Raw genomic sequence first — 12038 nt, forward strand, 5'->3', positions numbered from 1 at the left:
CGTGCTCAGAGATAAAGCTTGTTCTGCAGAAGCTATTGCCAAACTTGAGGTGGATAGGCCTGTGATATTAAACCTCTCAGCACCCAGGTTATTCCACCTCAGAAGAGTTATAATACCATATGAAAAACATCACTTATACAAAGAAAAATTCTCATTCTTTTACTTCAGTGTTTTTAAGACCCTTGATGTGAAATGAAACTTTAAAACAAGGTGACGACAGGTAATATATAGCCTATAAATCATAAGCCACACAGTATTAAGGCGTTCTCCCTCACCTCCCTAGCTGCGTTTTCCATCAAGGCCTGCCCAGGCTAAGCGAGGCCCGAGAGACCGGCCGGGCATCACCACAGATAGCCCCGGAGGCCGAAGGCTACCCCTCTCTCCTCAGGAGAGAAGTTGGCCCAGGAAATGCCCTGCAGGCTACCAACGGCCGCGGCACCAGCCCACACCGACCGGACCGCCTCGCCCCGGCCCCGCTGCCCACCGGCCTCCGCTCGCGACGCCGCTCCCGCCTGGCTGTAACGGCCGACACCGCCCGCGCGCCGCCTCGCGGCGGTAGCGCTCCCGGCCCCCGCGGGGACAGCGTCCCCCTGTGGGGCCCGCTGGAAGCGCGACCCGCCGGAGGGGAACGGACGGTACCTTCGCGCGCATGCGCGCGCGGGGCCGGCGCCGGCGCCGCTGCGTCTAGCGGTGCATGCGCAGTAGGAGCAAGCTGAGGAAGCGCGGGGGTCGCGGCTGGCCGCGCAGTTAGGTGCGGAGCGTCCCCTCCGTCTCACAGCCGCCGTCATGGTGCTGGAGAGCCTGGCCCGCATCGTCAAGGTCCAGCTCCCCGCGTACCTCAAGCGCTTACCGCTGCCTGAGAGCGTCGGCGGCTTCATTCGCCTCACAGGTAGGTGGGGGCCGCGGGGGGCTCGGCGGCCTTGACCCCTTCCCGCCTCTCTGGGGCCGAGCCGGGCGGTCAGGCGTTTGCCTGGACACTGGCGGCCGCCTGGAGTCCGGCACATCTGCAGCGGCCTGCGCCGTGTTGACCTGCGATTTTCACTGCCTGCTTTCTCCCGGCCGTGCTAAGCCAGTTACCGGTTACAGAATGGATGAACCCCGAGCGCTCAATCGCTTCAGGAGGGAAAGTACCCGACAGGATGGTTATGATGCCGTCTAAGGTGGAGAATAGCAGTCAGAGTAAAATGCAGAGATACAGTACAACGTACCAGGGTCCTCGGCCCCAGCTCGTTTGCATTGTACGTAAAACTCCTCTCTGTGCAAGTACCAGCAAGCCAGAAGCTGTGTGCATAAAGAAAATGGGATTTTAGCTGAAGGCCTAAAACGCTGCCTTTTCATTTACCTAGAAGGTTAAAGGAAGTGTCTGCAATGATTAAAATATCTGTTTTGGGGAGCCTGCTACATGCACAAAGTTGGGGGGTTATTTAATAATTTTTGTAAGTATTTTTTGGGTGAGGGAGTATAAATACCTGTTGGTTAACCATAGCCCTGTCACAGAACAAACAAGAATGAAAACTAAATGCTAGCAAATTTTTGAGGCGTTCAGTGCATTTCAGCGCTTTGCAAACTAGAGCTATCAGAGCTCAGGTTCAGCTGTGATAGTACAGGCAGATCCTCAAGTAGTTTCACATGACAGGATTAGTTTGATGATAAAAGATAAGTGAAATGCTCTAACATAAATGCTCTGGAAATAGAAAGCGTCTTCAAAGTGTCTTCAAACCTTGTGTGTTTATCTTGCAGCACTAAGCTGTGTGAGTTTAATAGTGCTGAAAAATAATTTAATTTTGAACAGACACAATTTATTTAAAAATGGGTTTATGCTGCTTGTAAACTCAAAGTCATGTTATCTTTTCCACAACAAGAAAATGGCTTTTAAATGAATTGTTATTCTTTCCCTGCAACTACTCTCTCATCTGAAAATGCTGTTTATTATAATCCCCTGCCCACTGGACTAGGTGACCTCTAAAGGTCCCTTCAAACGCAAACTATTTTGTGATTCTGTATTTACCAAATAGAGAAATTGATATACTACAAAGTTAGGAGGAAGGGGATATAATAAGCTACAGAACAGTGCAGCTTCTCATATTCCTAGCATTTGGCGATTTTCTAATTAAGTCATTGCCCTTTTAACCACAACTTGTAGTTAAAATTTGTTAGGCTTAGTAAGTTCAGTCTCTTGATTCGTTTTCCAAATATTTTGTGGAGTCTTTGTATTTATTCACATTACATAACAGTAATAGAATTTATTCTGAAAACCTCTGGTGAGATTTTTTTTTAACACAGTGATCAATGGGGGAGAACTGGTTTGTTGTCATGTTATTTACACCATTGACAGGTATACTTCCTTGAGTTTGGTGGGAGGGCAAGAAGCAAACAACTGAAACCTTAAGTGGAAACTACATACGTTGAATGTCAGTCACAAAGATATTAAAGGCAAAAACGGGAACAGAGTCAGAAATTGCTTTGAGACCTGGTAGGATTTAATGACCATACAAAAAACCCAAACCCACAGCCTCCAGTTCCTAGTGATTTCTTTGACTGGGCTTGTGCTAAATGTTCTAAAAAGGGGAAAAGGGTATGATTAAAAAATACATGGCTATAGAGACAACATTTTGACACTTTTTTTGACATTTAGCTAGACTAGACTGATACCTGCTGTCATACTTGTAGCATCTTCCTCTTAAGGTGGATGGGAATAAAAATTGGGGAAAAACCCAATAAAACTGTGCAAGGTGCTTGAAGTTATGGTAGAGAATAAATGTGACATGTCGGGACTTCTCAAAGGGAAATTGTAGGACACCCCATCCTAGGCACCTAAGTTAAAAAGTGATCCTCTTTCAGTGCTTAGAAGTTATTCAGAGTCATTGAAACATCATTGCTCATTAAAGACTTACCTCTACTGTACTTACCTCTATTGAGAGCAGCTGTCTAAATTTTCATCTGAGAAAACCAGATTGCTTCAGCAAGTGCTGCTGCTTCTGTATTGTTGTTGTAGTCTTACTCTGTCCTCAAGTCCTAAGCCTCCAAGAGCCAGGGATTCCAAATTCTGGGAGTAACTTTGTAGCAGCAGCTTACAGGATCATATCTATTGAATTACTACAGATTACAGAGGAGCATATTCTTTGGCAAATGACATATCAAACACATCAAGGTGTTGGTTTTTTTTGAAGGTGAGAAATCTGGTCTTAAAACATTTATAGCACGTTCCTCTTTGCCCTTTGGTGGCATCTATGGCACTTATTCAGGGACCAGCACTATAAAACACTCACTAATACAGACCTTTTTCACAAAGGCAGTCTAGAACGCAAAGGTGGAACTGTGCAGTCCTTTGCTTGTTAGCTCTTTTCTTGCTTCTGCAAACCTCGTGTTAACTTCCAGGCAGATGCAACTTCAGTTCCTGTAGTACACCAGCTGTGGAAATAAGAGACTTAAAGTATAGGGAGGTTGCTTTTGGATAGGATATTGTATAGTGTGCTGATCAGAAATCTTGAAACACCTGTGGTGTGACATGACCTCGCCAAATCACAATGGAAAACTACTTGCTTGAAGAGAGGAATACTGTTAATGTGCAGAGCAAAACTCCTGAAGGTAAAAGCAATGAGGGAGGAAGGAAAGAATGTTTGACCTTGGAATTGAAAGTGGATATCTAAATTGTCATGCTGCTGCTCAGCAGCCTCTTTCAGTTTCTTTCCATAGCTGCTTTACCTTCCCTTTCTCAAGTTAGCCGAAATGAACTGTGTTGTCTCATGCTGATGTTGCTTTTTATCTTGGTATGTATCATTAAAATGACATAGATGTTCACCTCAAAATAGCATGTGATCGGAGTGAGAAAAGAAAATGTCAAGGTTTATGTAAGAATCTTTCCATAAACATGACACAAGCCTCTGTGAGCTGTCTTACACTTCACTTACCTGTTAAGAGGGACTTTAATGTAACAAGCTGCCAGGCAGGAAGAAGACAGTTTTGTGGATCATCTTTTACAGTTCTGAGGGAAAGAAGGGTGATATCATGAAAAAAAAGTCTTCAGAATCCATTTGAACAATGAATTAGTCACTTGCAGAGTGGCTTGCTGAGCTGCCCATTGCTTTGGCTTCTAACTTATTTTGAGTGTGCTATGTCACTAAAAGGACTGTCACCATTCTACCTTAATAGCTGCTTGCTGAATAAGCTAATAGACATATTAAAGTTGGGTATAGAGTCCTTGGTTTTTAGTTTGTGTAGCAATGAGGACATCCTTAAGAGACCCAATGAAACAACAGAAAGTAGTTAGTTCTGAAGTGAATGTAATGAAGTAATTTGAATTTGCATGAAGACTTTTAATAAGTTTAGGGAACATACAATCTCCATTCCAATCTTCATTTTGACTGGTAGCTGATACTTGTTAAAATTGTGGCTTGCAATTGTACTGTTACTATGAGAAGCTGCTTCTGGGGCTACAAATGGTCACTTCCACAGGAATTAGCTAAAATGTAAATCCAAGTGAAACATCTTAAACAAGTATTTGGTGAAGGATAAGCAGGGACCACTTGATTTGACTCTGTCTGGCCAGTCTCTTTTATTCACAGTGTGTGTGTGTTTCTTATATCTTTGGACTTATTACTGTTGGGACTAAAAGTTAAAACAACAACCTCTCCTTGAAAATGTAACTGTGGCCTATGGTCCATGTTACTTGGAATTCTCTGGGCATTCCTGTTTCAGTGATGTTCCTGATACTTTCCAGGACTTATCTTTGGGATTGGTCTCTGTCAAACACAAGTCAAGTTTGAAGACTAACCTCTTCGATACTCTGCTCTCCATTTCTGGCTCCAAAGACTGCCTCTTCCCATGCAGCAGAACTGATAAAGAATCTGCAGAATCAATGTAGTTGCTGAATTCTGAGTTACCAGCTGTGAAAATAAAGTCTTGTGAATTGCCTTACATCTGCTTCAGAAAGGTATGAATGGCTTCAAAAACACAGAACAGCTTACAGCTATAGGGAGGTATCATTGCATTAATTCGGGTGAAGCTTTTCTCCCATCCCCACCCACCCAGTCCAAAGATCTGGGGCTTTTTTTACTTTGTGACAGTATCTTGACTCTCATGCCCTAGAAGCATGGTGATGTTGATTTTTTTCGGTCTAAAGGTGTGAGCTTCTGGCAGCCTTTTGGCAATAACAAGTCAGTTTATGATTAGTATACACACTGGTATAATTTGGGGCTTTCCAGAGACTCCCAGATTAGAAATAATTGGCTAGTGGGAATAAAATTCTTTATCAGTAGTTAGCATCATACAAATATTAAATAACCGTGATAAATAATGTCCTTGTACTTCCTATTTCTGTTTCTAATTTCCTTTTGCGGAGGTCACAGATACCATGTTCCTGTTTCATTTGGATGGACCAAATTTGTTATGAGTCTCCCATAGACATGGCTACTGTTCCAGTTCATATCATGATGTTTCAGTCTACGTTGAGATGCCACTTGCTGTTTAGTTGCCAGTATCTTTTAATGACATTTAATTCTGATACGAGACGTTTCCTTTTTATGTCTTAGCCCTGTTTCTGGTTATGGTGTGCTTGTTGGAACATCTGTTCTGTTGTAGAGTTCAGAGCAGCTTTGTAGAGATCTACATCTTTGCCAACAGGCTAGATACTAAATGTGGAATATTTTTTTCAGTGACCCTTTTTTTGGCCTCTTTTCTAAAGTACATTCCAAGTCAGTCCTTCAGGTTAGAAAGGGCATTTGGATTCCTATTGCTGGGGTGTTCTGGAACTGCATTTCAATTGACATTACTTGAATGATACCATTCTTGCTGTATGAGTGATAAGGCTGGATGGAACGTGGTTTAGTTTGTACCGCATGTCTGTAGTTAATGTAATTTTAATTTTTAGCTTCAGTGTCCTAGTGCCAGAGTTGCCACTGTCTTACGAAAGTTTTCTAGATGTTGATTAGTCTTTTCTGATACTGCTAATTCAAAGAATAAGTAAAACTATGCCAGCTGGTTCTAAAATGGTAGTTGCATTGGTTTGATCATGTGAAGTCAGAGGGGTACTTTATTAGCTATCTCTTTCTTTGACACAGCCTGTGAGACATCTGCTTTAATAGTTTCTGTCAGATTACTCAGTTCTCTGTCCTTCCAGGCTGTGATGAGGGAAAGGTATTTTTGAGAACTGAATATTTAGTATCTGCTGGGGCTAAGCTGTCTGTTGTAGACCAGAACTGAGTCTTTCTACTGGAATATTCAGGCAGTTTTGATTTTTAATGAGTATATTGACCAAGCTTGTCTGGAAGAGAAAAATTGTTTAAATTTTTGTCTTGCTGTTACTGAACAGTAATGATAGAGAAGACAAACGTGCACTGCTATCCAGGAAACTCAATATTTTGAGTATCTCTGTTAATTATTTAGGGCTTACAGCTTGTTGGGGGAACTGAGGAAAGAGCAACAGAGGCTAGTGTATTGCAGTGACTTTTAGCAGATTTTGTCAGTTGTGCATAGGGACCGCTGCAAGTGTGGAAAGCCTCCTGAAAGTTCTTGCAGTGCTTTTAGCATTCATACAGTATTATGTACCAAGGTAAACACAGTACTGGTGGTTTTCACTTCAGAGACTCTAGAAAGCTCAAAGAATTAAAACTAGTTCCACAAAGTATTTTCATTGCATGGTGTGCTTCCAGAAAAGTCAAATTTTTTAGAAGAAGCCACTGTCTTCTAACTGGAAAAGTATTAGCACAAACACATGCTCCATTATTACAAATACAATCAAGCTATACAGAATAATGTTGTTTCTGAGAGCTAAACCTACCCAGAATCCTTAGTCTGCTCTATTGCATTTCCTTTCTTTTACATCGTAATATTAAAAAACAAACTTTAGAACAAAATTGTGCTATGTTCTGATCCTAAATCATTTAAAAGAGGAACTTGATTACAGTGCCTTGGCTTACAAAGTGCTTATATAGCTGTTTGTGCTCCAGCTCATTACACTTCTTTGTTTCTCATTTTAAACTCTCATCTATTTCTGTGTGAGTGTTTAAATTTAATGTATTCTCCAGAAATACAGAAAAATGTTCTTTCCTTTATTGCACTGAGGTACTTAAATTGCACTACGTCATGTTTTGCTGAAAAAGTGGATCCACCTTTAATATATATAGATTTTACACTGATGACTTTCTTAAAAAGCCCAGTAAGTCTTTCACCATTATGCATAGCATATTTATATTGGTGCAGCGAAGTCTGCAGAAGATACTTGAACCTCTTACCTGTACTAAAAAGAAGTTCCTCAGCTTGGTTAAAAGCAACTTTCAGTGGCTTGACTTACGTGATCTCAGCATTCTTTCTTTCATTCTCTGTGTATAGTAGAAATTGCAGGCCTGCAGATCCCTGAGCAAACAGAGCTCTGAGAAAGATTGATGACACTTCTGGTAGTGCTTATCTAATAATCTCTATCATGTCTACCAAAAGTTTCTAAAAGTTTGAAAAATGAGGAAAACTTGAGGAAGCTAAAAATCTGAAATAAGGACTTAAAAATTGCGCTATAAACCGTACTGAACTATAAACTTCATATACTGAACGTTAAGATACCAGCGCTGTATATACTTACTGTATGTAATCATGCCCAGTTTGCTAGTAAGTGGTGCTGGGTTACCTCAGGTGAGCAGAAACCCCGTAACTTTAGGGTTTCTCATTTCAGTACATCTTTTATTTGTTTTGGATTTATTCTTTTCCATCGAGTAATTTTCTAGACTAGATTAAATTCTAGGAGTCAGACTTTTTACCTTTGCTCCAGTAAACCCCAGGTTTTAATCTGGGCCTTTCTTAAGGCTTACCCACAGAGACTTGTTTGCCCTCAGAGCCTTGCTGACTCAGCAACCCCATTCCCTATGTTAAGCCCAAGTTATTTGAGAGTAGCTGATGCTGCACCATACTAAGTGGTGTCAAGAGCCAATCTAAATTCCACCTGTCTTTAGTTTCAGAATGGCTGCGGTTATTGCCTTTCCTGGGCGTGTTGGCCTTGCTCGGTTACCTTGCTGTTCGTCCATTCCTCCCCAAGAAGAAACAGCAAAAGGATAGTTTGATTAACCTCAAGATCCAGAAGGAAAATCCAAAAGTAGTGAATGAAATAAACATTGAAGATCTGTGCCTCACTAAAGCTTACTGCAGGTGTTGGCGTTCTAAGACGGTAAGACACTTTGCCTAGTGTAGGATTAGAGATTAAAACTTGCATTTTTTTATCAGTGCTTGGGTGGTGAGTATCTACATGTTGACCTGTTGCTTTTCTCTGGAGATGGAACATCTTGTTTTGTTTTGGTGGCTTGTTTTGGATTGTTTTTTTTTTTTAGAATGGCACAATTGTTATTTTTCATCATTGTAAATCTATCTACATGTAGAAAGAAACTGTAGAAACTTGTAGGATTTATCTGGAAACAGAGTGACTTGAGAGTAGAGTTAAAACCAAGCAAGCCTTGTTTAATGTTTGAAAATACATTGCAACTAATTAGAAGATAATTTTCTATTTTGCAAAAACAATGCTTAGAAAGTGTTTCATATTAGTATGAAAGTAAGGCTGGACCTATGTTGATGATGGAGAGCATATCCCTCTCTAGTCCAGAGCTGTCAATACATGACTGGTTTGGATTGTTCTTGTTCCTCAAATAAACTAGATATACACAATGTACTAGATATATGTAATTTTCACCTACCCTTCATTTCTTTTGAAATGCATCCTGGTTTTGTCCTCTCTGGATGGAATGCTTTCCTATTTTAACAAAAAAAAACCCAAAACCAAAAAATGCTAATTAAAAAAATAATCTGCCTTGGACCTAAGAAACCTTCACACCTATTCTCCCTTCAGCGTAATCATTTCAACAAAGTATTTCAGCTTTCCTTAAAACAGCACTTTCTGATTGCAAATGGTTAAATCTATTAAGAGCACTTTTACTAGTTCCACAATAAACCTTAAACCATTTGTGGCTGTGATGGCTGCTTTGCTTGCTGTCCTTTCATGGAAAAGGGTTTGTGCCTAAGAACAATGTCAGCATCTTACAGACTTACTTACCTGTTAGCAGTGGTCTTTTTCCTTAGTAACGTGTCCTGTGTCCAGTAGGAGATAGGGAGTTTGTTGAAACGGAGCGTAATAGGAGGAACTAGCAACATTATCCAAGTGCTCTTGGCATAGGACAAAGTACTAAAATCACTGTGCAGCTATACAAAGTCATACTAATTCCTCATGTGTGTTTTCTTCCAGTTCCCTGTCTGCGATGGCTCCCACAACAAGCACAATGAATTAACAGGAGATAATGTAGGTCCACTAATACTCAAGAAGAAAGAAGTATAGCAGATGCTTAATCCAATAGATCATGACTGATTAAAAAAAATCTTTTTATACAGTTGTAGCTGCAAGGGACAGCATTTTATTATGTGATGTGTATGACTTAGACTAATGATTGCTGTAGATTTCTTTTTGGAATAAACTTAGCGCTAAATCTGTCACTGTTTTGATATTTTATTCTGAGAAGAATTATGTCTGCTTTGTAAAACTGTAAAGTAACTTTAAGTCATTTATTTCAGCAATAAAATGACTTCATACAATTAGTGTGTTTGGTATGAACATGCAATTATAAAGCTGTCACTATTTTTGAGTGACAGAAGCACACCTTTCTGTTGCTTTTCTTCTGCTGAGAAGCCGTGTTAATTCTGCTTTTCAGGAGTGAATTCAAGTGCACTTATGCAGGGGGAAAAGAGAATGTAAATTCATCCTTTGTGAATATACGTAAGGCAGGTGGGAAGCCCCGGAGCGGTATGCCATTGCCAAAGGAGATGACCGCTGAGCTGAAATAGAAAGCAAGTCAGAAAGCAGTTCTCACATTATGGCTCTTGCAGCAGCAGTTGAAGTAAGGTAGATCATTCTTCCTGTATTTTTAACAGTTGTAGTTCTAGGTACCTTGCAGCAAAAGATGTAAGATTAGGATGTGATTGTGTGTTAAATGCCCACTTTGTAAAGTGTGTAATAGAAAGTGGTACAACCTGTAATGTTTAAATGCTTCATGGTGGTCTTACCTCAACAGATGAGCAAACCATAAGCTTTATATTAGGATATAACATTTATAATAGAGGAAAACTGACATTGTTACTAAGTGTCTTAGACTTCATGTATAGATGTGAAGCTTCTAGCTTGTAGGGGACTGGAACAGTGGTTGTTGGATGGGCCTGCAATAGCAGTGTTAAATTGCAGTTCCTTTGTAGAAAGAATTTTTTATTAATTTCTAAAATTAAGATCACAAGCAAGGTAAATGACCATTTCCTTGCATTTCAGAGTCTGTCAAGGTAATACTGTTTCTTATGGCCACAGTATTTTCTACTAAAATTTCAAAGAATTTACTAGTTGGTTCAAATTACCTACCTGAACTTTGCAGGTTTAGATAGCTAAGGACCAAAGTGTCTGCAGAACCCTGTATGTCACCAGTGATTGAGAAGGTTGAACCAATTACCAGATAGGATATGCTCGGTCATGTCTTGCCACTGGATGACTTCTCTAACCTAACTTGGAAGTTGCAAAGAAACAGATAAATTTCCCCCTAATACTAATAAAGACCAGGACTGAGGCAGTACGTGAAGTCTTTACAGTCTTGATGAAAAATCAGGGAAAACTGAACTTGGCATGTCATGACTTGCCTTTTTTACTCTACAGGAACAGTAATGTTTACCTTTTTCAGATTACAAATTTGAAAAATAGTTGTAATAGACTACAAATAAACTTGTGAAAGAAATACATTTAGAGAAAGGTGTCTGACTTCTAGCAACTACTAAACAAAGTAAATGTAATTGAAGTGAAGCTGGCACAAATCTCTTGCACTCTATTTAAAAAGCAAAATGCAAAAATTGTATCATTCATTGGTTTGTGGCTGTATTACACCATGAGTTTTTCACTATTAATTTTAGACTTCATTCTAAATTGCCTAAAATGCTTGGTTTGGCTGAAAAAGAGAGAGAAAGCAGTGATTATAATTACATTATCACTGCATGCCCTGGCCAGTGCGACTCCCTACTTCCAGATGGCCAATTTCTCTTTTCCCATATGCTGCCTGCTGTAACTCTGCCTGCTGCTTGTTGCCAGGAACACGCTGCGCTGTCAGACCCTTCTGCCGCAGAGGTTCCTGTGAACCTTCTGGAACTACACGCACATACTGCTCTCAGTACTCTCATTATTCCTGTGATTATGTCTGCATGACAGCAGGACTCCTCTGGTTATAGTTTACTGCACATTATGCTTTTTTTTTTATTATTTCCTGCAAATAAGAGACTGGCATGGCATAAAGATTTTATTGGCCTGAATTTATGCATTATTTATGAATGGTTTCATTGCATTTTGTTAAAAATGAGGTAATCCTAAATGTCGTGTCTTCTTCCACACAAACTGATAAAAAGTGAAATTGTATCTCTCAAAGTTAACTGCTAGTTAAAATCAGCTGAAACTGTCATGATGCTCATTAAAAAAACATGGTTCTTAGGGTCTTAGCTCCAATATAACATTTCTTTTCATGACAAGATGCAAGTGTTTAGTTCCTTTCTGGAAGGCGAGGAAAGGACCATTAGAAAGCATTACTGCTATTCATTTTAGATCTGCAGCTCTGTATAATAGCTTTAACCTGATTCTTTCTGAAGACTGGGGGAGAGGGGGCTTGTGGGAAACATCCACATACGGTGGTGAGGAAAAGAAAATTGATTCAATTTCATTTAGATCAGTGAACAAGATGACACTTTTCATTGGAATAACTATTCCAGTACTCCAAATGGTGGGAGTGATCTAATGAATAAACTGAGAGTGCACTGAGGTTAAGGGAACATGATAAATCCAGTTTGTGAGATGCTGTCATGATATGCTGAGCAAGTTTTAGAGGCTATCATGAACATGGGCTGTTTGTCAGAGGTTAGTTTGCGTACGTAAGGTTATCTTCAAATTTAAAGAGCTATAATCCTTACATGTCACGCTTCTGTTACTGAACAGACTCTAAATTTAGCACAGGGATCTGTCTCTGTAAGAAGAGTCTAGTTTTTATAAAACTTTT

At 40.1% G+C, this 12038-nt stretch overlaps 1 protein-coding gene across 1 annotated transcript; it reads left to right on the plus strand.

The window, feature by feature from the left end:
- The first annotated feature begins 716 nt into the window (after positions 1-716).
- CISD2 (CDGSH iron sulfur domain 2) lies at positions 717-9561 on the plus strand. The gene is made up of 3 exons (XM_084263313.1): positions 717-889; positions 7941-8152; positions 9218-9561. The coding sequence occupies exons 1-3, from the start codon at positions 787-789 to the stop codon at positions 9305-9307; spliced, it is 405 nt and encodes a 134-aa protein (XP_084119439.1). The 5' UTR covers positions 717-786; the 3' UTR covers positions 9308-9561.
- Positions 9562-12038: the final 2477 nt, after the last annotated feature.

This window comes from Gallinula chloropus (genome assembly GCF_964237585.1).
Source record: "Gallinula chloropus genome assembly, chromosome: 4".
In the NCBI taxonomy this organism is placed as follows: Eukaryota; Metazoa; Chordata; class Aves; order Gruiformes; family Rallidae; genus Gallinula; species Gallinula chloropus.

What these genes read in the sequence shown, in the direction of transcription:
- CISD2 (XM_084263313.1), top strand. Translation starts at nt 787, where the DNA reads ATGGTGCTGGAGAGCCTGGCCCGCATCGTCAAGGTCCAGCTCCCCGCG. An exon ending in CGGCTTCATTCGCCTCACAG is followed by an intron (nt 890 to 7,940) that starts GTAGGTGGGGGC and finishes ACCTGTCTTTAG; the next exon opens with TTTCAGAATGGCTGCGGTTA. An exon ending in GGTGTTGGCGTTCTAAGACG is followed by an intron (nt 8,153 to 9,217) that starts GTAAGACACTTT and finishes GTTTTCTTCCAG; the next exon opens with TTCCCTGTCTGCGATGGCTC.